Source organism: Pinus tabuliformis, chromosome 4_1 (genome assembly GCF_031772625.1).
Source record: "Pinus tabuliformis cultivar Carrire ecotype Pingquan chromosome 4_1, CPIR1, whole genome shotgun sequence".
NCBI classification, from domain to species: domain Eukaryota; kingdom Viridiplantae; phylum Streptophyta; class Pinopsida; order Pinales; family Pinaceae; genus Pinus; species Pinus tabuliformis.
In genome coordinates this window covers 149,311,808-149,337,344 of record NC_142303.1, presented here as the reverse complement: position 1 = coordinate 149,337,344, position 25,537 = coordinate 149,311,808, and the positions used below count along the sequence as shown (strand labels likewise).

At 37.5% G+C, this 25,537-nt stretch overlaps 1 protein-coding gene across 1 annotated transcript in view; it reads right to left on the bottom strand.

The window, feature by feature from the left end:
• Positions 1-505: 505 nt before the first annotated feature.
• The window catches only part of LOC149174637 (uncharacterized), a 63,562-nt gene continuing 38,530 nt past the window's right edge, over positions 506-25,537 (bottom strand). Inside the window, exons 5-6 of the mRNA XM_089419366.1 lie at positions 1,805-3,370; positions 506-1,528 (exon numbers count right to left, since the gene is read on the bottom strand). Coding sequence (XP_089275492.1) covers positions 1,460-1,528; positions 1,805-3,370 — 1,635 coding nt within the window. The 3' untranslated portion in view covers positions 506-1,459. The remainder of the gene's footprint in view (positions 1,529-1,804; positions 3,371-25,537) is intronic.

The following is a 25,537-nucleotide window of genomic DNA, read 5'->3' as shown; positions in this document are numbered from 1 at the left end:
GCATGTAGACACTGCCCTCAAAATATTCCCTACATTTTTCTATACCTGTAAGCATATTATACTTACGACTCGGAATATGTCCGTCAATGGTCCAGCTCAAGCCTTCATAATGCAAACATAACTTGTAGGCACCCCTGCAGGAACGAGTGTAGCAATTAAGGAATTGTCGAAAGGACCACAATTAAAGGGAGGCAATCATGCATACACAAGAAAGAAGGAAAGGTAGGAACAAGTCCGGATACAGGACTACTTAATCCGAATGTTGTCGAAGAGTCTATTTGGTCTTTTGAATTAAAATTTCCCGAGGCTGCATAGTCTCTTCCATGTGATACAGCATTTCATTAAGCCAAGAAATAAATTGATTCTATAGGAAGCAAATGAAAACTTGAGAGACAATAACAAAGTTCTACAGCTCTTCTGAATATCCTTCTGCTCTCCTGCAATTCAGCATGCATGTTTTAAGAGTATCATGCGCAAACACAATAAATACATAAGGCAATGAGAATATTGAACAAGAGTAGAATTTATTCAGAAAATGATAGTTACCCTTTATTAAGGGAAATGAAAATATAGCAAGCTCCATAAACAGCTGAATTACAGAGAAGCATATGCATATGGCTCCATTATAGTCATCATGATGCTCGCTAAGTTTCATTTCTCGTGTTAGTTCTCTAATCCTTTGCAGTTGGTGTTCCAGATGGTAACAAGCAAATGTCTGCATTTGCAAGAGAATAATGAACACAGAATACAACAAACCCAGAGCCAACATGCAGATCCGTCTCTGACGTAACAAGCCCTTCTGGTCAAAGTAAAGGAAAGTTTACAAATTAGGCAGAAGCTCAAATTAGCTCATTTGAATGTGGCACTCTCCTCTGTCCACAGAAAAACAAGGAGGAGAACAACAATATCCACCAGAAAACCGCTTAGTTTATTGTTGGAAACTCTTCTCATCTCTAACTCGTGTAAGATGATTCCGTCCCAATATTGTGCTCTCTCCTGCAATGTAAGCGTGTGACCATTATGTAGGCTAATGCATCTCAACTAGAGAGATTGGCTACGATAATCACAATAAAAGCACGAGCCACAACTATTCCCATGAATGCAGTAGGTGTCTGGAGGCATTTAATTACAAGTTAGCAAGTGTGGTAAGCAATGCCCTTTCAAGCGACTTAACCACACATCCAAATTACATAAAAATAAAATAAAATAAAATAACTTCCGGCCCACCAAGCATGTCCAACTCCAACCACGGTGACCCTCCAATGTAAAGCATGCATACATACAATTGTACCATTTGTCATAGGTCTCCCACACTCAGCCTTGACTCAGACCTCAGCCCCAAACCCAGACAGGCCTTCCCCTTCAAATGTCAGAATAAATCTATTATTTAAATTTTGTATACCCATGAACCTGCAGCTGCCTGAACCACTCTGCCACTATAAACAGGACACAGACATTTTTATTTTACATCCAGCTGATATCCATCTGTACTGAATTCGCTTTCTGCTAATCCCACCCCTTCCTGTTGCTGCAAAATCACATGAACCCCACATTAATTAGAAAAGGTTACTAGATCAATCATTGATCATTACCAGAATTCCAAGAACAACATGACTTTCACACGGCTCTACAAATTACCAGGAAAATTAAAGCAACTTCTGATCCTTGATAAAATTATTTTTATCCCATGCATTTGCATGGAAACTTCACAAAGATGATAATATTATAAATTTCATTCTAACTGAGAAAACAAACAGACAATGATTAGAATATGAAAACGAAACGATTACAGAAGAAATAAAACCTGTTTGAGGAGGACACTCATAAGATCTTCTTGCATATAATGGTCATTGAGCAATCCACCCTCAAATTTTGCAATCGGCATTACGCTTGATAACCCATCTTCCTTCAATCTCAAAGCACTGTCGGCTGATTGCTCTCTTTGAAGTCGAGTTCCTGTCCTTGTGTCTCCAGCATCTGTTGACAGTCTGCTAGGAAGACCCAACCCTTTGCCACAAGTTACAAAACCTCCCACTTGTCCTTTATTTTGTGTGCTGGAAATGTTCATGCTCTGGCTTGCAGGAAAGGGTTGACTGTACCGTGAATTAGGGACAAGATTACCTGTTTGGCTCAACACCGAATTCTGGGCCAGGCTTTGGCCATGCCAGCCTTGTTTGCTACTCTGGCTTAAGTTCTGCCCAAAGCCATTCAGTGTACTAAAATTTGTGTTGGAACTTCTCAAAGTATGTGAATTGACAATTTCGCTCATTCCACCAAGGTTTCCTACCCCTGCCATACTCATATCACCACAAGTCCCTACTGATGCCAATGGTGTAGTTGTACCAACAGCTCTTGCAAGAGAATAATTATTCCCTTGCATAATAGGATGGTAATGGTTCTGGTAATCTACAGTTGGTGTGCGGCCATTTCCAACAGATGCATTAGATTGAGGCAAAGTCAAGCCATGTATACCTGTTGGTATCTGATTTGCCTGACCTGAAACTGACGTGCCAACAGTGGTATTGCCTAAGAGTGTACTGCTGTTGCCTACAGTAGACAATGGATTAGCAATTGATCCAATGTCATTCGACAGCATCTGCTGCTGCAGAAGATTAGGTGATGGCATGTTTAGAACCTGAACACCTTCAAGTTGTTCATTCTGATTTTGTTCACCGGATTGCTGCTGCTGTCTTGAACCTGCTGGCATCTGCTGTTGATGGTGATTTAGTGGATGTTGTTGCTGCCCTGCACTTGTTGGCATCTGCTGTTGATGGTGGTTTAGTGGATGTTGCTGCTGCTGTTGCATCATTTGCACCATCAGAGAATTGTTATGAGGATTCAGAGCAGTATTGTTGTTTATGCTACTAATCTGACCCATGCCTCCGAGTTCGATAGAAGCTGTTGGAAGCTGCTGCTGCACTATCGGAAATCCTGGAGACGAGTCATCCATTGGCATACCCAGATTTCCAAATGAGGGCATATGCTGGTGTGATTGAGAAAGTTGTTTTAATTCTAAACCAGTAGGCAATCCCTGCAGTAAGTTCCTCTGACTGTTTAATAATGGTTGTCCAAACCTTGCTCTGTCTGTCAGACTGCAATTCAAGCCTTGAAGATCTGGTTGTAAAAGGAATGTCGGATCAACTCCCGACATTCCGACATCGTTTCCATTTACTCTACCTAGAAGCCCCCCCTGAAATGCTGCTAGAGTTTGACGCGATATCTGACCTGATGCTGCGAGAGCCTGTAAATCAGACCTATCGAGTGACGAAATGGAACCAAAATTTGCTTCCATAGACCCGCCAAAGGAGGAGTTGAATCCACTTTGCTGCTGTCCTACTCCACTCAGTCTTCTTAGATAAAGCCTGTATTTCTGCAACGGGACATGAGTTATTATCAAGCTAAAGAAGTTGCATATCTAAATAGAAGCATGAAATAAGTTATATCAAGAGATTCTGCCATGATGTCTTTCTTTCTATCTAAAATAATATGGATCCTCCACAGGATGCATGCAACTTTGGAGATTGAAATATTCTGGAGAAAAAGGAAAGAAGCGAAATAAATGCACAAGAAATATCTCCAGGACGTAATGATTGCACGCTTTATAATAATTAGTATCAACCGTGAAGGTAGACCATGCTTCTTGAGTCAACTGCAAAAATGAAAACAGATCAATCATACTACGAGTCCTGGAAATATGAACCAGTATGTCAGTAAGCTGATGATAAAAATTTATAAGACAGATCTACTATAGAGTAAATTTTGAGATCAATATTTCCCCGGGAATAGCTTGTACTCTCAGAAATTTTTCCAAAGTGCTGGAGATTGCAGTAGTTCTTGTTATATGTGCTATAATAATGCAATAACAACGATTCATATACAACACCATAGCTCTTTTGGGAATACTGAGCAGGTTCCTTCAATACGTAAGTCCATAGAGACTGTCCGTGGCCTAGTGTGGTACAGGTAATGAAACATCACAAAAAAGCTAAGCTGCATGATACGGGAAGAGGTAAATGGAAACTTGCTATAAATGTGACCCTCAAAAATTTGGAAATAGCAAAACAATATATTATTGAAAAATATATATTTATATTTTAAATGAAAGTCAGTGTTTTACAAATGTTTATATTGAGATCTTAATCATTAGTATCACCCTTTGCCCTTTATCTAGCCTTTTCTTCTACCCTGATCTTCCAGGAACATCAGTCAACACCATCCAATTTTGGTTAACTCCTTAACCCAAGCCTTAAAATATGATACAGTAGAAAAAGATTAATATGCCTAGTCAGTGATTTTGGCTTTGAATGAAGGGTACTTTTTTTGCTAAAGGTATGATGGAGGAGTTCAACAATCAACGCCATCAACATTGAGGTACATAGAGTGTCTGGTGATCACGATTATATGCCAATCCCATACCCTCCAATCTAAATGTTGCAATCCTGTCAACCCTGAAATCCAGAAAACTGGTAAGTCTGCTCAATTCTGAAACAGATATGAAATTCTACTTTCTCCATGTAAAGTCTGATAAAGTTGGAACCACACTCAAAAATGCTAAAACAATTAATGGTAATGTTAAAAAATTAAGTAGATGACGGTACTTATCTTCCCTTCTATATCCTTTTTCTTTAAAAAGTTGATATTACCAGTAATTACCAGCATTTTTGGTCAAACTCCGCCAAAAACCAAGTCAAAAATAGCGTCGGTACTTATCTTCCCTTCTATATCCTTTTTCTTTAAAAAGTTGATATTACCAGTAATTACCAGCATTTTTGGTCAAACTCCGCCAAAAACCAAGTCAAAAATAGCGTAACTGTTTTGGAGACACACCGTATGGACCCATGGTACAGCCTTGAAATGCATTTGAAGGCGTACAAAACATGTTTGCAAAAGTGAAATGTGTTTCAAGCCAGATGAAACACTTTTCCAAAATGTGAAATGTGTTTCGAACTTTCAAGCCATACCACACACATTTCAGGGCTGCACCAAGTGCATTTCTGTATGTGGTATGGCCCCCTAGGTCACGTTTCCTGCAGCTTAGGAAAAACATGTTGCTGGTGTGTCACATTGGCATCATATGGGATTTACAACTTGAAGACAATTGGACAGGCTCTACCACTGCCATTTTTCAGAGGTTGAGTTAAAGGTGCATTTTGTCTTCTGCTGCCCATTTACTCAAGATTTAAGGATGGTTCCATTGTTTGTTTAAGGAGTCATGGACCCTCTACAGTGTCTTCCAATAACCTGACCAGAGAAGCTTGCCTTTATACATGAGGGAAGCCCTCAAGCTCCTTTTCCATACTCTTTAGCCACCTCCTACCTAGTCTCCACCAAAAAGATCACTTTCCTATTTTACAGTGCTCCCATCTGCCAGGGGGGCCAAGAGGCAGACCAATAGTAGCCTAGCTTCTGTTTCTAGATCTGTGAGGACAAAGAGGCTATCTCTACTTCCCAGAGACACCAGCAACAGTTCTGATCCAGATCCCACATCAGCAGTGAGATGCATTCTTCCAGGCCTGAGCGGTGAACTGCTTCTTCCAGCCAGCAGCACATCGCACAGTCCAGATCTTCCTCCAGCTTGCCTTTCAAATAGTCTTCAATATCCTCCATTCAGCTTCAGATGTGAGGGGATCCAGCTTTAGCAGACCCAGATATACTTGCATTATTTTTATTTATACTTCAGTGAACATTTGTCAGACATTAATGCATTATCTTTATCTTATCTTCCTGTACGTTCTTACCATATCAGCTTGATGCTATCAATGTTTGATCTTCGGGTTCTTGCTTAAATCAGTGTTTTGCATTCTGCATTTTATTTTTATAGTAACCGCTTTTGCACTCTAACATTGTATCAACACCTTTGCACTTAGCAGTCCCATTGACCCACTTTTGTTGTTGGACATCATTGAATTTGACTCATCTTACGTTCCAGCTTTGAATTATCTGTTTCGCATATGCATCTTTGACTGTGGACCCTAGCAATCATGATCCATTTTGCTCTACTTTCGTCAACTGTGAATGCCAAATAATGAATTTTTAACCAGTTCAGGTACGATGAGTAATAGTTACCACTACATTCTTCTTTACTTGTTCGGAAAGTATTCAACATTTTGACAGAGCAAGAGCAAAACCCTAATAAATCATACGGATCTCTAATGCGCTGCAACTATTGTAAAAACAACATTCAGGATTTCCAATTCAAATAATACAGGCAAGGAAATGATCCAGAAACCCGTGAACAAATAAATCTGAATGGATGAGGTTTTTTGGTGGGTGTTTTAAGCTAGGGTTTAGCGTCAAGGAGAAAGTAGGCAGTAAAACTACAGGCAGGCTACTTGTGTGGTCTGTTCAGATCCTCGTGGATTCACACTGCAAGAAAGAAGACATCTGCAACTTCTCCGAAGAACCAGGTCTGTTTGAATGGCAACCCCTCCCTCCATTTCTTAGCTCTCAGTCTGCTTCAGCAAAGGTTGAAAAAGTTCTCTCAGCACAGACTTCTAATTCTGAACCAAATGGGAATCATCTAAGAAGAACCATTCCTTCAAAGCTGTTACTATTTCTGCAGGCAGCCCCCGTTGCCAGGTTAGGCAGTTCCATTCACTGGGTAGTTTGATAGTTACAAGCACTAAATCTACACCAATTCTGACAGTTCTTCCATAGGAGATTAAAGATTCTACCAGCGTATATAAAATTAAAAAGAAAGCCGCTGATCTTAGATTTAACGGCCTTTGGCCATCATCTTCAGCACTTTTAGATTGGATATAAGTTGCATGGAAACAGTTACCATTCAGTCAGACACCTCTCCTTTTATCATGGAAGATTTGAATAACTTTAAGTAGGAGTTGACATTGTTTGTAAAAGTCAAACTCCGGTTGGATGGAACAACTCCATCCATGTTCAGAGGACAACTTGGGTTAGAGGTTGCTCACAGAGACGGTATAGCATCCCTCGGTCAATTAGCCATCTTGGTGTTTTCTGTCCCGAAGTTGAATCCTTTTTTTCTTGGTGTTACTTTTTCTTTTCTTCTTCCTTTTTCATTTTTTCTTTTTCAATTTTTTTGACATATTCTTGGTGTTCATGTAATATGATTTTTTTATTCCAAATTTGTTTGTGGGAAAAGGGGCCCACTTCCACAGTGATTTGACTGCTAAGTCTACGAAGGCATACATACTCTACCCCTCTAGTTTTGAACCTATGACTTCTTAGGAAGAACACATGCTTTTAACCATTAGGCCCACTCAAGTTGTCCTAGTATGAGGTTTTCGAAATCCATAAACAAATCTCGAACAAGTCTTCCAGCACCTTAAAATAAACAAATCTACCAGCGCCTTCAAATCAAAAGATGTATAACCAACCTATTAAAATGTTGAAAATGCAAATCCGAACCCCTCTGCAAGCAATGTTCTGAGGATGCATCCCAGGGTGGGGTGAACTTTCCATGTCTCCCAAACTCTCAGGGTGGGGATATCTCGAGAAACATTTCCTCACATTCTTTTTTTGCAAAAATTTGGGAAAACACTCCCTAGGGGATGCGTTTTTCCAAAAAAGGTGCTTGTGGGCATCCCCCTAAAAAAAGGGGTCTTCTGGGTATCTGAAGGGGGAAATCTAGGGCATCCCCCTAAATTTTTCCCAAAAACAATAATTTATGAATCGGCAAACCTAATATTCAACCCTAAGGCCCTACTAATACTATGTAATTAATAGTAATGTTAAATTCTCAATTACATAAAATCTTAACATTACCATTTATTGTTTCAGGATATTTGAGAGTGGTTCCAACATCAAAGGATTTCATATGGAGAGAGTAGAATTTCAATTCCACTCAAAATCCAATAGACTTAATAGTTTTAAGGTTTAGGATGATTACAACGTTTCTATTGAATTTTATAACATATCAGGGTAAGGAACTAACATTTTAATCAAAAGCACCAAGTCCTCTATGTACCTCAACGTTAATGGCATTGATTGTTGAACTCATCTGTGACGACCCTAGTAAAAATGTACCCATCACTTAAGAAAATCTCAATTTGACATGTTGAGTTTTTTCCATCTTATTTTAATGCTTAGATAGTGATAGTGATGAGGAGGATTCCACTATAGACAATGACTTTGATGATATGTAGGTATATGGTGTAGTATAAAAAAAAAAATTGGACTACAAAGGCCATCTAGGGCCTCTTTGTTGATGTATTTTTGGTTCAAATATGGAGTTCACTCTGTGCTATTTTGGTTATACTCTCTCTCTTTGTGTATATATATGAGAAACTTTGCATATTTGTATATAATGGTTTGGATTCATATAGATGGACATGAATATTTATGCATTTATTTTCAAAATTTCAATATTTATCTATTTTTTGGTCGATTGGTTTTTTGGTCCCTTTCTTTTCAATTCCCAGTTGAGGATTCCACTATAGACAATGACTTTGATGATATGTAGGTATATGGTGTAGTATAAAAAAAAATTGGACTACAAAGGCCATCTAGGGCCTCTTTGTTGATGTATTTTTGGTTCAAATATGGAGTTCACTCTGTGCTATTTTGGTTATACTCTCTCTCTCTCTATATATATATATGAGAAACTTTGCATATTTGTATATAATGGTTTGGATTCATATAGATGGACATGAATATTTATGCATTTATTTTCAAAATTTCAATATTTATCTATTTTTTGGTCGATTGGTTTTTTGGTCCCTTTTCTTTTCAATTCCCAGTTTTGGGGTCAATTGGTTCGATGATCAATCTGGTTCTAATAATATTGGTTCAATATCCATTGCTCATTTTTCAATATTAACTTTTGAGCGTTGACTTTGGGTACTAGTGACATTAGACCAAATCTTGGAATTATCACTCTTTACTATATTTGAGTTTAGTTAATTTCAATTTACTATTCCAGTCTTCAGACTTTAGTATCTACTATTTTGGTTAATATTAAACAAATTCTAGAATAATGAATGATGAATTTAAATCAATATAGATTCTAGAATGATGAATGATGAATTTAAGTCAATGTAGATTCTAGAATGATGAATGATGAATTTAAATCAATGTATATAATAGTTTACTATTTTTATTTCATTGAATCATTTATGATGTATGAATCAATGTATCTCACTATTGAATATGAATTTGAATCACACACCAATGTCCCCCCACCCCCCAAAAAGAAAATTGCTATAATTTAGGGGTGCTCCAACACATCCTCCCTATGCATCTCCTCGTTCCTGCATCCCCCCGTCCTGGAAACTTGGTGGAACATTGTCCACAAGTGGATCTCTAGCCCACCATCATTTCATTTTCCTGTCAACTTTCAAACTTGCTCTGTTCGAAATTATCCTTCGCATAACCTTGTGCTTCATAGCTTCAGTTTTCAACAACCCTAATTAGGAAAGCCTCCCTTGAGTCAGAGAAGAGGAGAGTTGGCAAGATGACAGTGGTCAACCTCCTAGTTACCCAAATCTTTCATCTCAGTGCTTGGAGATTTTGCACATTCAGGATGACAAATTGAGTTGTAACATTGGCCAATTCAAAACAACACCAATGAATTCCAATTTGGGCGGTCAATTCCCACCAAAAACATTCTAAAACCAATCAAACTAGCAAGTTCATCTGGTTTTGATCTAGTCCCGATAATATTAGTTTGTAGCACCTCCTGTAATCGTAAATTAACCTCTTAAACTTCCCCTTCATTCAAAACCCACCTAGGATGATCTCTAACTAGCTTACCTAAAAACCTTATTTTCTTTATGCCTCTCTTTATGTGCGGAAAGGTGCATTCTACAACCTAGTATAGGGTAATGTGTCATGGATGTTTGTAATGCTAACATGGCATATGTAGGCCAAAAATATTCTTTTATAAAATAATACTATTAATGAAAAGGCCAACATATTATTCCCAATTAGCCTATATCAACCTTAACCCTAATCTATCAAGTGTTGATATCAATCAAGGGACCCTAGGTGCAAACTTTTTGAGGTTGTAGAGAATGTAAGTTAATGTTTGCACCTTGAGAGATTTGACCTCTCTTGATTCTTGATGGATCCAAAGTTAAGATGTATCTAAGCTAGTAGTTAACTCAATGAAAGTTCAAAATTACTTCATGACTAGGTTATCCACTACCTCAAAATTGTTTATACCATGTTAACCCTCAAATTTGCACCAGACAACATGTTTTCTTTCCCAAATTGTCCCAATATCAAAGTTGATCCTATTGCACACTTTTGAGCTAATGTTTGAGCCCAGTGTTTAATGAGTAGTGGTGCTTTCATGAGAATTTTGTGGTGTATCATGCTGAGCCAAAAGGTGTGATGATGTATCAATTACATTTTCATCAAACCATGCTTATTGTCTATGTGAAACGTTTTTCTTTTTTTCTTTTTTTACTTAGGAGGTTACTCTAGACTTTTGTGGATAATCCTAGCTCATCCTTCTAGGTTGCATTCCAAGACTAGTCCTACTCTTCTCATACTAACCATCTTATAGAACTCATTTATGGTCAAGGTGTGTGTGCAAAGGTCTTGGGATGGGTATATTGAGACACATGATTTAACTTCCCCTAGTCTTTTCACTTTACCATTGTAAAAGTTGTGCTATGTTATTGTAAAGGTTTTACACCTAGACACATACTTCTCCTTTAGCATACATATGGATCTACATATTCACACTTTGGCCTAGGTTATTATTTCCCTAACAATTTGGGTTATTTGATATGTATTTAGAACTTTAGGTCATGTGAAACACCTTTTTGTGGAGCACTCCCCCTTCTACATATTTTGATGGACTTAGATAATTGCAAAGCTCTCCTTCAAGCACCTAGCCTTTTTAAGGGATATTTCATGTGGCATTAGACTCTGAGAGGTTGACTCACCATCCCCATTGGAGCGCTCACTCTCTTGGCACATGTTTGGAGGCATGCATCCCACTTCTAAAGGAAGCCTCCCCTTATTCATGAGGTCTTCGACATTCTACCTTGGGTTTAGAGCTTGCTTAAGGAGGTTTTGACCCTCACTTCTTGGATGTGACTATTGGCATGCTTTGAGGAGGTAGTTACACCTTTGTAACTACATCGTCGAGTTGTTAGACCACTTTTGGAGTCGTCCACCTTCTTGGAGCCACATACACCACTTTAAGGACTTCACTGCTTCAACATTTTACCTTTTTTGAGAGGACGTCCACAATTGAGGAAGGTTGTTGGACCTTGTTGACCACTCTATGTCAACTACCCTATAGCAGTATAAGGGACATCATGTTCGAGCATTCAGATCATCCTGGATTCATCAATAGTCATCAATTTGACTGAGTTATAAACCCATTCTACAAAATGTTAATGTAACTGAAGCTAGTAAGACCGTGTATGTATGTAACAACTTAGGTAAGCCCATTATCTTGGCGACGAATTTCATCCTAGGAGGTTTTTCATCTCATTGATTCATTTGTGTTTCTATACACGTATGATCGGTAAAGTTTTTCCCTCCAGCCTCACCCCAAAGCTAAGGTGGAGTTTATCGTCAAGTCAAGGTTTTAGGTGAGCCCTAGTGTTTTAGTCAAGTCTTTTGTAAAAGTGATTTGGAAATAATTTAAGTTAATTGGATAAATTATTTTATTACAAATCACTTGGTCTACTAGATCATATGAGTCACAAAATTGGGTAATAATTTGGGGGTCTATAACGAACGGGTGTTCTCCCTTTGAGGGTTGAAATGTAATTATCTTATGTTAAAGAGCAGAAAAAGTTATTAATTCTCTCAAGTGTCAATTAATTAAATTTTCTGGCGAAAATAAATTAAATTCTTAAGCCATAAATTTAATTAATTAGAGTCAAAATTAAAAGTCCTAGAGAAATTAAATTCTCCAATGGAAAAATTCGTGGGTCTTAAATAAACTAATTTTTGGAGGTCCTCCATTAAGAGAATATTGGAGATTTCAAGAAAAATTGAACACTTGGGCCTTGGTGGTTAAGTCAAATTTGGTTTTTATGAAAAAATCGAAAATTCCCCAAAAATACAGATTTTCGATGGTGGAGATTGAAAGATGATCAAATATTTATCAACGATCGACATCATTTTGATGAAGATCAAGCCAAATAGCCGTTATTTTCCACTTCGAAGATTTGTCTATAAATTAGAAGTCATTTGCTTTTCAAGTTACAAGAAAATTTTGTAAAGAAGCTCTGAGACAAGTTCTAGTGTAATATTTTTCTAGAAATAATAAAGACGACTTTGGGGTTTATTCATGGTAGTGTTCCTCTTCTGCTTCTTGTGATAAATTTTGTATCATGTTCTTAATGCTCTATTGAATAATATTTTACAAGTTATTTTTTCTTTAGCCATTGAGTGGATTAACTATTTGCACAGATATCTTACATTAATTACTAGGTTTGAACAGACATTATAACTTGATTGATCTAGCAAGATTTTCTAGATCTTGGAGGTTATGGTGTTTATCTAGCCCCTGTTGATATAATAACTTGATCTTAAGTGCGTAGAGATTTCAAGGATTCATATCTTGGGCATGAGGGAAGTCTTCGATTGGACCAGCCAACTCCCAAGACAAGAAAGCTTAAGAGCCCACTTTGTTAAATTTCAAGCCTTATCTAACGATCGGTTTTTGCAGAGATCTTGGCCATTGCACACCAATTTAAAATATTTCACTCATTTATTTTTATCTATTGTGCATTTAACGAATAGATCTATTTATAAGAGCCATAGATCATTGTGAATATTGTAAAATAAATTTATAATTATTTTATTTTCTAACCCGTGTGTCGCTGGGGTTTATTTTCATTTTCATATTTTTTTTTAATTTTTTTTGGGCTTGTGAAATTTTATTTTTGCAAGTAGACTTCAAGCCAGATTTGAAAATATTTTGAGGCTTTCAAAGGTTTTAGCCCTTGGAAAATTTTAAGAGGGTTTCTAGAGGTGGATCTGGGCCTAGAAAGGAAAGATCCACCATCTATTCTTTCCTCCCAGCCTAACGCACAAGCACAAATTGAGAACGTCAAGCTTCAGGACATTTTTTGCAGATAAATTCCAGATCTGAAACAATTTTTTCTGAATTTGGTGAAGGTTTTCAAGGAATTTAGGGCTTCCAAGCCTAGCATGGCCCCTAAGACTTGGCCACAAACCTCCCCAGGCGTGACCGCAGCCCCAGTTGGCCGTTCCTAGCCCTTCGATGGCCTTTCTCTTCTCTGTCGTGGCCCTAAAACCCTCTCCAAACCCTCCACAGCCCTTTTTCTCTCCTTATCCCTCCACTGTGACCCTTTTCCTCTGCCTCTACCTCTGCCTCCGTCCAGCCCCTCTTCCATGGCCACAAGGCCTTCCCTGCCCCTCTACTCCTCTCAGCCTTGCTTGTCGTGGCCTCTAAGGCCCTCACCTCATCAACACTGCCTCTTACCCCTGTAACGCAGCCTCTTTTTTGCCCAACGTTGCCCCTTATTTCTCCTTTGCCAGTGTTCATTTCCTTTCCGCCTTGCCCTCATCCTTCATCACTGTAACAACCATTCAAATTTTCTGAGTTGAATCATCGTTGTATGTAGAGAACTTGGGAGTGATTTGTGTTGCAGGTGGACCCGCTTTGGGAGAATTTCAATTGACAACTTTGACAAGCACCTCCAAGCCCAAAGGGCTGAAGGGTTTGATCTTTGAAACTTAATCATTTCACTGTTTGCTACAGCTGCCTAAGATCTTTCTAACAGTGGTTGAATACATAACTAAGTGTAATTAAACAAGTTGATAATTCATCTAATACATTGAAGAGTCATTAAACACATTGGCCCATTAATTGTTTAACTTAATCATAAGTTCTTTTATGACTGTCATAAGCATTTCAAAGGTCATAAGTTCTTTAATGGCTGTCATAAGCATTTCAAAGGTCTGAAATACATAAGTACTACAAGCATATTTTCTCAGTTTTCTCTCTAATCCAAGCAAAGACAAAGAAATAAGCAATCTGGAATATTTTGACTTTTTTAACATAAAAATTGTTCACTGTTGTCCTAAACTCATTTACTGCTTTATCACTGAAACACAAGTAGTTTACTGCGGTCCTAAATAACTTATTTATGTTATTTGGAATCTGAATACAAAAGTGGCTTTAAGTAACTCATAAGATTGTTAACAATGGATAGGGAATATCTTGTTGGGCATCTTGTTTCCATCATTTGCCTTTTGAGATTTCATGGTCTTCATTGATACAAGAGCATTGGTATAATTCTCAATTTTGTTTCATTGCTAATATACATTATTGGAAGATAGTTTTACATTGGCACTTCAAGATCTAGGGATTTATAAGTCTTCTTGTCTCAATCGAGCATCTCTTTAAGTTAAATGGTCATTGGCATTTTCTAATTAACTAGGGAACATTGGCTACATTATCATTGGCCGAGTAGAAGGGTGCTCTAATTGTTACTATTAGCTTATAGTGATGCTATCTTGAGCATATTGACATGTCATTTTTGTTGTTGGGCACATCTTGATATCATATTAGCACTTGTTTTATGGTTACGATTGTCTCTTGAATAATATTGTCAAGTACTTGTTTTCTTAATTAAAAATTTGATCATAACTTAAAGTACTCAATCATTAAGAGAATCTTAGCCTAAAACTCAGTCTCCATCCTTGCATCGCATTCTAAGTTAACTTGCATTAATAACTTACCTCCAAGCGTAAGCTTAGTTGATAGACATTTATGGCCACCCTTCTCATCTAGGTTGAGGAGCTTATCAACTCTTCTATGGTTAACACGGTGACCTTGCAGTCGTCAAAGCCACAGTCTCTGCAACTCCGGAGGCATCGGGTGATAGGAGCCTAACAAAAGGTATCATTAATCAAGCCCTTGTTTGCTTCCTGTTGGCCTCCTTCCCACAACCTACCTTGGAGCCTGGCTTCAAAACAGTAAAAGGAAGGTAATATTTAGATTAGGCATTTAATTAAAACTAACCAAGATCTTTGCATCACACCTAGGATTTAGGATTTGCATTCCATTTAGGTTAGTGAAGCATCAAAGCACCAGTTGTCCATCCGGTACTCGGTCTTAATTATATAAAGCAAGAGTGTTGACTCCATAAGGCACTGGTCTCAAATATAAATTCAATCTAATCCTTAAAATCTCCCGAACTTGTTGGTTCCCAACTTGTCCTTCATCATTTCATTTCCACAAGGTCTACCGCCCATAGCCTGCTATTGAGAGGTTGGAGATCAGGGTGATAGCCCCTGACCTGAGTCATTGTTGCAATGCATGTACATTTTGAGCAACAACATTTTTTGGCACCGTTGCCAAGGACCAGTTTATTGGACCTTGGCTTTGCGACATTCGTCTTAATCATCTTCATCTTCTCATCTCGCATATATTCATCCCTTGCCAGGATAAGTTCATTGTCCTTGGTTCCCTTTACTAACTTCCTTCCTAGCATCTTGGGTTTCTCAAAGTTAGATTTATGTTCGAGTGGTGATTCCATTTCTTTGATCTTCTACAGGAGCATGTATTAGGAGGCATCCAAGTAGCTTGGTTAATCCCACTCCAGTTCTTGAAAGGGTTCTTAGAGTTTGATTACACAAGCTCTCTTCCGGTACACTTCTTGTTAATCTTAGACAGGAAGCTCTCTCTAATATACAGTGGCTTTTCCATGACCCAACTAAGCAAGACATCATGGATGTGTCTTCGCCCCTTGTAACTTTGCTAACATTCAAGGTTATCCCCATGACCTCCTGGAGAATGGTATTGATAAGTTGCCCTCTTTCCAAGGCAATAATGTGGTTAGTGTTAATGCTCATCTAAAAGCTTTTGGCTCTCGGTTGGGTAAATATGCTAGAGGTGTTGACTATAATCATGAAGATGTAAAGATGAGCCTCTTTGTTCTTAACTTGGAGGAAGATGTTTCGGATTGGTTTACAAAAAAGCCTGATAATTCGTTCAATTCATTACAAGCGATTATTAATGCCTTTAAAGACAAATGTGGAGATAAGAGAGAAGAAAGACATCTGGTTAAAGTTATCAGTGTCATAAAGAAGAAAGAAAATGAAACCGTAGAGGAATTTAATAAGAGGTTTAATGTTATTATTAAAGGAATTACCTCAAGATTATAAACCTCCCGACAAATCTCTTTTGGACTTTTATATTGAAGCCTTTAATGCTGATACTTCTTATGAATTGAGATGTGCAAGAACTAACGATTGTAAGGTTGCCCAAGTTTTAGCTCAAGAATTGAAAAGGATAAGAAAGCATCTGGGAAGTCTGAAATTCTAGGTTTTGATAGGGTCCAAGTAAATCAAAAGAATTTGATTATGACCCTATGCAGAAATTATTGCAGAAACTTGAAAGCATCAAACCATGCTAAGGAAATGAGTGTCATGCAGGCTAGGTTGGTCCAAATGGAAAGATCTCAAGCACAGAGTTTCCAACCTAGAAATAATAATAATCAAAACAATAATGCTTGGCAAAAGAAGGGCCCATATAATGACTAGAGACCGCCAAATCCACTTGAATGTGCCAATCTTGTGGATGAAACTCCGCCTTATTGTAGGGCATGTGATGTTCTTCATGAAGAAGCTACTTGCCCCCCTGTAAAGAGGATCATGGATAGTGGGACGCTTGGGGCAAGTAATCAAATAAATGTTGTTGGCAAGGAGTATATCATTTATCTATGAAGAATTAGATGGATGCTAAGGAAAATAGTCATGATGTGAGGATTGTTACATCCTCCTATAGTATCAATAACTTTAATTAGGAAAGGGACTTGATGGTTGAACTATTTGGTGAAAAGCCTTCTCCAGAACAAGTCTTACAGATTCTAAAAGATAAAGGGTTAACTTATCAAAGGAGGAGTAAGGATCAAAGCAATAATCAGATTACCCGTCGAAGTTGTAACCCCGGTTCAAGCTCTGAATTGAATATTGATTTGGGAGGATGGTTGAATAATGCAAAAATTTAGGTTCCTGTCACTGAGATTTTGAAGATTCCCTCCCAAAAGGCTAAGTTATTGAATGCCATTGAAGCTCCTCATGTTAATATTTCTCAGGAAAAGGCTCCTGAAACTGTCTATCAAGATGCCCCCATATATTTGCAAAGTATGGATTCGGATAACAAAGAGCATCAACCATATTTATAGCTTTGTTGGTTAATGGTTATAGATTATATAATTGCATGTTGGATTATGGTGCCTCGACTTCTGTTATGACCAAGAGGGTCATGGAGCAGCGCAATTTGAGAATTTCTAGGCCTTACTACAACATATGTGCCATGGATTCTAAGAAAATTGAAGTTCATGGGTTGATCAAGGATTTACAAGTTCATTTATCAGTTTACCCTAACATAATGATTGTAATGGACATAGCTGTAGTTGATGTACCAGATGCTTGGGGAATGTTATTGTCTAGGAAGTGGGCCTCTGATCTAGGAGGAAGTATTCAAAAGAATTGGTCATATGCTATGGTTCCTTCTCCTACAGGTTCTGGATTTCTTGGACTTAATAGAGGCTGGAAGAATATTCCATGTTAAAGATCCCAAGAGCCCCCATAATGAGATAATAAAGGAACAACCTAACCTTGGGAATTATGCCATTTTGTCCAACTCCATAATTCCTTTAGATGTTAAAGTTGATGAAAAGTGAAGTGATTTAAAGGATAAAGTGTGGTCTATGAATTTCGATGGTGCGTCTTCTAGGCATGGTAAAGGTGTTGGAATAGTGTTAAAATCTCCCCTTGCTCACATTTTCAAATTTGCCTGTAGATTGGAATTTGAAGCAACCAACAATGTTGCCGAGTATGAAGCTTTATTTTTTGGTCTTGAATTGGCAAAGGATTTGAAAATTAATTTGCTTAGTATCAAGGGAGACTATGATTTGATTATCATGCATATTAAGAACAAATTTACATGTAAAAATCAAAGATTAAAAAACTATCGAAATGTTGTATGGGATACTATGGAATATTTTGATGCTCTTGACCTCGAAGTTATCCCAAGAGAAAAGAATAACTTGGCAGATGAACTTCTTGTAGTGGAATCTACTCTGTAGTTGTCTGATGAATTGTTACAGGGTAAGGTTAAAATGGAAATTATTTTTAGACCTTCTGTACCTGATAATATGGAGCATTGGCAAGTCTTCGATGATGAGAAACCATTGATTCGCTTTCTTAACAATTTGGATGGATTTGAAAATTTTAGATTAGTTGTAAGGAGGATGGATTTGATAACCATGAAGATATAACAAATCCTACTCCCAGGAACATTGTAGCTTTGGAGCAACACTTTGATCGACATGATGCCATAAAGAAGAAAAATGAGAATAAGATGGATCCAGGGGATTTCATTGAAGTAAACATTCCTCTAGTGACCTTAAAATTGCGAAAAATGGTAAAGGTACTAGTAATGAAGAAAGGAAAAAGTTAATTGATTTAATTCATGAATATAAGAATGTTTTAGCATTTTCTTATGATGTGTTAAAAGATTATAGGGAAGATGTCATGGAACACACTATCCCTTTAAAAGATGAAAATGCTAAACCCTTTTGACAAAAACTTTGGTAGAAAAACCCTAAGTTGGCTCCCTCAGTCCAAAAGGAACTTTCAAAGATGCTTGCAGCTGGTATTATTGCTCAAACTAGGCATTCTACATCATGTTCTAACTTGGTGATTGTTAGAAAAAAGAATGGAACAATCAGACTTCTTGTAGATTTTAGAAACCTTAATCTAGCATGTAAAAAGGACAATTACCCTTTGCCAAACATGGAGACTATGTTGCAAAGAGTAACGGGTTCAGGAATGATGTCATTGCTAGACGGATTTTCTGGATATAATCAAGTATGGGTTAAGAAAGAGGATCGACACAAAACTAATTTCACTATACCATGGGGTACATTTGAATACATTAGAATGCCTTTTGGATTAACTAACACTAGAGCTACCTTTCAAAGGGCCATGGACTATGCTTTTAAGGGTTTAATTGGTAAAATTATTTAGATATATCAAGATGATCTTACGGTCTTTTCTAAGGATGGTATCAGTCATATAGATCATCTCAGGCAAGTTTTTGACAGATGTAGAGAGTTTGGAATCTCCTTGAATCCTACTAAATTTGTATTTGGAGTAACTGAAGGGAAGTACTGAAGGGAAGTTTCTTGGTCACATCATCTCCAAAGATGGGACCAAGATAGATCCTGAAAGTGTTGAGGCAATCCAAAAGATTTCTCTTCCTCATAATCTCAAATCCCTTCAAACTTTCCTTGGAAAGATTAACTTTCTTAGGAGATTTATTCCAAATGATGCAGAGATAGCCAAGCCTATTCAAAGTATTCTTAAGAAAGATGCTAAGTTTTTATGGAAAGGAGATAGTAAAAAGGGTTTTCAGGAAACCAAGGGTGATATTGCGAAAGCTCTTGTTCTAGCCAGCCTTGATTATTCGAGAGATTTCATGGTTTTTTCTTTTGCTTCAGAGGATACAATTGTTGCAAAAGAATAAGGAGGGTCACAAGGAACCTATTGCTTTCATGAGTTGGGCACTTCAAAATTCTCAGTTAAACTATACTACTATGGAAAAGTAAACATATGCCTTGGTCAAGTCTCTTAAGCACTTCAGGACTTATGTGGGTTATTCCAAAATCCTTGCCTTTGTCCCACATTCTGCTATTAAAGATATATTGACTCAAACTAATTGCTTAGGGACTCGTGCTAGGTGGGTTACTAAAATCCAGGAATATGACTTGGAAATTAGACCCACTAAGTTGGTCTGTTAAAATTGGCAACTAAGGTCAAACTCCACATGGGTCATCTTATTTATGACAACATATTTTTCTTGGATTCCTCTCTTCGAGAGGTGTAGGATTGATCTAAAGATCATCCTATTCTGACATGTACAAATGAAGTTACGAATTTATTTTGATTATGGTCAAATTGTCAAGGTCGGTAAGCAAACTTATGTAGGATCATAAGCCCAACAGTGACGTCTATTCATCTTCAACATTGGATATAAATAGAAGATGACTTAGCCTCATTTGGACACACTCATCTTCACACCTCTCTCTCTCACCTCATTGTCTAGGTACGGATTTCTGGGCCCCTCTCTCTCCACACATCCGAAATTTCAAGAGAGCGAAATTTCAGGAGACCAAAATTTCAAGAGGCCAAATTTCTGGACAGTTTAACCAAGCGTTGACCAGCATTGACTGCGTTTTTGTGAGGGCTACCTCTGTTTGGGCAAGCCGCATTTCTGGGCACAGAAATCGAGGCTAAATATTCACTGTAGCTAGGTTGACCGCAGGTGGGCTGTTTGACTAGACTTTGACTGGGTTGAATTTCACTGTTTTGAGGGTTGTTTTATCTCACTGTTTGGAGGCCGAAGTTGACTGAAGTTGACCAATTTGTTGAGGGTCAAATCTACCCTATTAACCAGCGTTGACTTTTCTGGTTCGGGCTCTTTTGTTGCTGTTATAAATTATCAGATTTATAAATTGTACTATCTCTCTCTGCTGAACTATTGACGACTAAAAGAAAATTTGATCAAGGGTTTCACCACATTGGGGTTTGTCCCTCGCTGGTGCCACACCTTGTGTCCTCTTGTCTTGGCTTGTCTTCTACTGTTTATGTTTATGTTCTATCTGCATTTTACTATCATGTTGATGTGGTTGCTAATCTGAATATTAACACTGGGCTAATAAAGAAATTGAAGTGAAATTGATCTAAAGCATAAAACATACCATTGTTGCCTAAAATTAACATGGTCAAAGGTCAAGGATTGACTAAGATGTTGACTAATGGTAATGAAAAAGCTATTGGTGTAATTTGCCTAAATGATTTATCTTTACCTGAGTTGCAAAGACTAGTAGAGCATGATTGGTACAAGGACATCATTTATTATTTGTTAAATATCATATGTCCTGACCATTTAGTTGCCAATAAAAGAAGGGTCTTAGATTGAATGCAACTAAGTATTGCCTCATGAAGGATGACCTCGGATGGAGAAATCCTAAAGGTATAGTACTTAGATGTGTTGATGAAATTGAGTCTAAAAAGCTAATTTATGAGTTTCATTCAAGATTTTGTGGTGGTCATTATGCTGCAAAAACTACCGTTCAAAAAATTCTTAGAGCTAGCTATCGCTGGCCTTCAATCTTTTCTAATGTGCATAAGTTTGTTAGGAGTTGCCAAGCCTGTCAACTATTCACTAGGAAACTGAAGCTAGTTGCCCTGCCCTTACAACTTGTGATTGTTGAGGCACCTTTTCAGCGGTGGGGTTTGGATTTCATTGGGAAATTTCATGAAAATTCTAGCAATGGTTGCTCATGGATTTTCACTGCTACTGATTATTTCACTAAATGGGTAGAAGTAATTCCTGCTAAGAATGCCACTGAAAAGGTTATTATGAACTTTATTGAAAATCACATCATTACTAGATTTGGCGTCCCAGCTAAGATCACCGCTGATAATGCCAAAGCTTTTAGTTCTACAGAGTTCTCATCTTTTTGCTTTAAGTATGGCATTATTTTATCTCATTCATCTAACTACTATCCTCAAGGCAATGGCCTTGCAAAATCAAGTAATAAAAATCTTATAACCATTATCAAGAAGATAGTAGGAGATAATAAACGGTCTTGGGATAGCAAAATCAAGTATGCATTATGGGCAAATAAGATTACAAATAAAAAAGCTACTGGTAAAAGTCCCTTTGAATTGGTTTATGGTTTGGATGTTACTCTGCCTGTGCACCTTAAATTGCCAACTTATCAACCCCTTCAACGTTTTTCAACTAATAAAGATGTTGATTGGTAGTGCAGAGCCTTAACGCATTGTTAGGGAAAATCCATTCTCTATGTTAGTCACTTTTATTGAACTAAATTTGGTTTCTCACTATGTCGAAGAGTGAGAAAATTGCCTAGACCATCATGCAAGGGTTCAACATGTCTCACCAAACCAAAGAATGACCCTTTCAATTGGCAATTTTCTTCAATAATGTTGCACTTCTCATTTGCGATGAGATAGATACCACAAGATCTATTCAGATCTCTCTATAGAGAACCTAAAAGAAAGTCCCATTGACCTGTAAAAGGCAAGCCACTTGGCTTCCAACCATTACCACTCTAAGGGGGGTCATTGTCAACTTGCCATGGGGTCTTCATGTTCACTTGAGGTAACATCGTTCTTACTCCCACTTGGCCTTGAGTTTGATAAGAAGTTTTAATCAATTCTCGTTATCTTTGAACTAATGGGACCCCAAAGGAATAAGGGGCATCATCATAGTTGGTAGGTTAATCCCACTTGATCTATGACCATTCACTTACCTAAATCCCTCACCATATGAATAGTGAGTGACTCCGTCCCTCTCCCCTCGGGCATTGGGGTGGGTAGTTATCTTTTTATGATTTTGAGAGTTTGTAAAAAGCTTTAGGGCTTAAAGCTTGTTGGGCCCGACCAAGTTACTCTAGTTTTTTTCAAATTGGTTATCCCTTTTCGAGCCAATTTGAGGCAATCTAGGTCTATGCAACAAACTCAAAGTGATCACCACAAAAGCCTCATCCTTTTAGACTTGATAGGAAAGGCTATTCTCTTGGAAGCAATCTTTACTTATGCATCTGCTATGGGAATCAGCGTTTCCACACTAGCCTTGAGTTGAACTACCCGCTAGGAATGTTTCTATAGTGTCCAATGCACTTTGGTCCACCAATTCCCATGTCTTCAACACAACAAAATGATTACCACTATGAAAATTGCACTTGACCCTTTACCAAGAAGTTGAATATCAAACCAAATAGTTAACGCATAATTTAATGAGCCCTACTACACCTCAATGGAAATCCTTAATTAAGGTATAAGTAGCATAGATAGAAGAAATAGTGAATCATTTACCCTTTTAGTAAGCAGAGTGATTTTTATATCGACTATCTCTTTTTTAATAAAAAAACATGAGTACCATTTACCCCGTTATATGTAATAGTCAATCAACCTCTCTCTAGAGCATTTCCCACCAACGACTAGAGAACGAGATCTTTTAACTAACCTAAACATTACCAACCCAACATATTTTAACTATCTTAAACATTACCAATCCCACTCAACAATGAAATAAGCAAATTACAATGAAGAGCAACTTTGATCTTTCCCACATTCAATGCCCACTCACAATATCTACCCAAACATTGCCCATCCAAGATCTTTTAACTAACCTAAACATAACCCATCACACTCACTAATTAAAGGGATGAGTTCCTAAATATTCCCAATCCTGCTTACTAATAAAAGAGGCGATTTGTAATAAAGGGCAGCTTTGAACTTTCCCACATTTAACGCCCACTCACAAGTTTTGGCTCAATCACATATGTCAAATTTAATTCATACATATGCCAAATCTAATTCATACGGTTATTGAATTCAAAAAGATTAGATGAATTGTAATTAAAAACAACTTTAATCCCTCTCTCACTCGATCACATATGCCAAATCCAAATCATATAGAATTCAAACAAATTTCTTTTCATCATCTATCAAAAATCCTACGAATCTCTTTTCATCATCTATCAAGAATCCTAACTCCCTGCCCCAACTCCAACTCATACATCCATGGAATTGATACCAACCTCTTTTCATTGTCTAACTAAAGCATCAACTACCCCACCCAAAATATCAATAAGAGTTACCGTTAAATAAGGAGTTTGTCATATAGGCCCCTCACAAGGATAAACCTTTGAAAATATCCCCATAAATTTCCCATAATTGAAATCGCAAGCTTTAAGTTATAGTTGCTCTCAATGCTGATAACCCACTCAACCTCCCGATTTTGAAAATGGGATATTGTGCATATGGTGTATATGTATTATGAATATGTTTGATGCGATATCAAGTTAAGGGTCTTATTGTCGATATGAAAAATATGTGTTTATTTTGTATATCCATGTGTAGATGCTTTGTTTCAAAATTGTTAGAGAATGTATAAATATTGACGAGGCTACTTTTGAATAGGTAAAATTTAGAATTTAGAAATAATAAACTTAGTATACATAATAAAATTGTGAATTTTAGAATTTAGAAATAATAAACTTAGTATACATAATAAAATTGTGAATTGAATTTAATTGAATTTATTTTAGATGATTAGGAGAAATGATTAAAAAAAATTCTGCCAATTCAATTTCATGTCATAAAATGCTTTCAAATTTGATTATTGAATATAATAATCCTAAAAGCCAAAATATATATAGTCATCGTTAAAAAAAATATAATAATATAAAAATATTTTCCACAGAAGGGGCTATAAACTAAGACGTGGATAAGACCAAATGGGGATTAGAACATCCCTAATGAGCCAATATGATCCAATGGACATTAGTTTATGTAAAGTGAGCTTTATAGTTTATGTCGAGAAAGTATATGGTCAATATGTGACATGGCTATCAAGTTGCCACCTAACAAAGACATGCAAGATTATGCAATAAGAAGAAATTTCAACTTTGGTATCACTGCGCGTTATTCCTGGTTCTCTTTCACATTTGCATCTCCTCCCAAGAACGCAGGCACACCCCATCATCCATGAGCCTCTGTATCAGCCATGGCTACGAACTCTGAAAAAAACCAACATTCATAAAGGACATAGGCTCTCTGGGCAGTGTTGGGTGATGAGAGATGGCCACGTGCGGCATTCGTAAGCAAGTTTCCAGATGAAGGTGGGCATATTTGGATTTTGTTATTCTTACGCTATTATAATTCTCTACTTCCGAGGATGGAAGGTAGTGAAAGGCAGAAATGGGAATGTTTATAGTAGTTTATGGCGTCCCACTCTAGTGAGTAGACTAGCAGGATATGGGACTTTGAACAGCGAATAGGCTGGTAAAAGAATGCTTGGTTAGCGAGGAGGCTATGGAGCACCCAGCTAATTGCCATGGTAGTGTTTCTACGTATGCTTCAGTAGTGAGTTCTCCCATTCCAGAAAGTAGATTAGTGAGTTACATGGGCATTTTCTGTCCTGTTGGCTGAGATAGTTTCCGAAGTCCAAAACCCTTTTAAGCTTTGCCCATGTCGGTTCATAGCCTCGGCTTGGGGTTGACAATCATGAATAATCAAATAATCATTACTGAAAATCATGATTACCTATGGTTGAGAAAAAGCATTGCTGAAAATCAGTGATGAAAATCATGATTGCCTATGGTTGAGAGAAAGCATTTCTGAAAATCAGTGATGACTTTCAATTAGAAGACTGGCATAGCCATCCAGTATTTACAACTGGAAAGCTCATTTAGAATTTTGTTGTTGGTAGAAAGCCAAAACAAGCACTATAAGCTGAATTGCCGGTAGTAATCATGCACAGTCAGCTTATAGTTCCACACTCCCGTGTCGTAGGGTACCTATGCTTCTGCTTTACATATACTATTTTCATACTTGATCTTAGTTTCTTGTCTTTGGTGTGAATATTGTGTTCTCGCACTCCCCATTCCCTTCACAGACTTAAGAGAGGATCGAATTGAGGCGCCTGAGAGTGAATCGGAACCTCCAGTTTTGGCACCATGCCTCTAGGGCAAATTACTAGAGAGTATCCATAGTTTCAGTTTTAGCACATAGG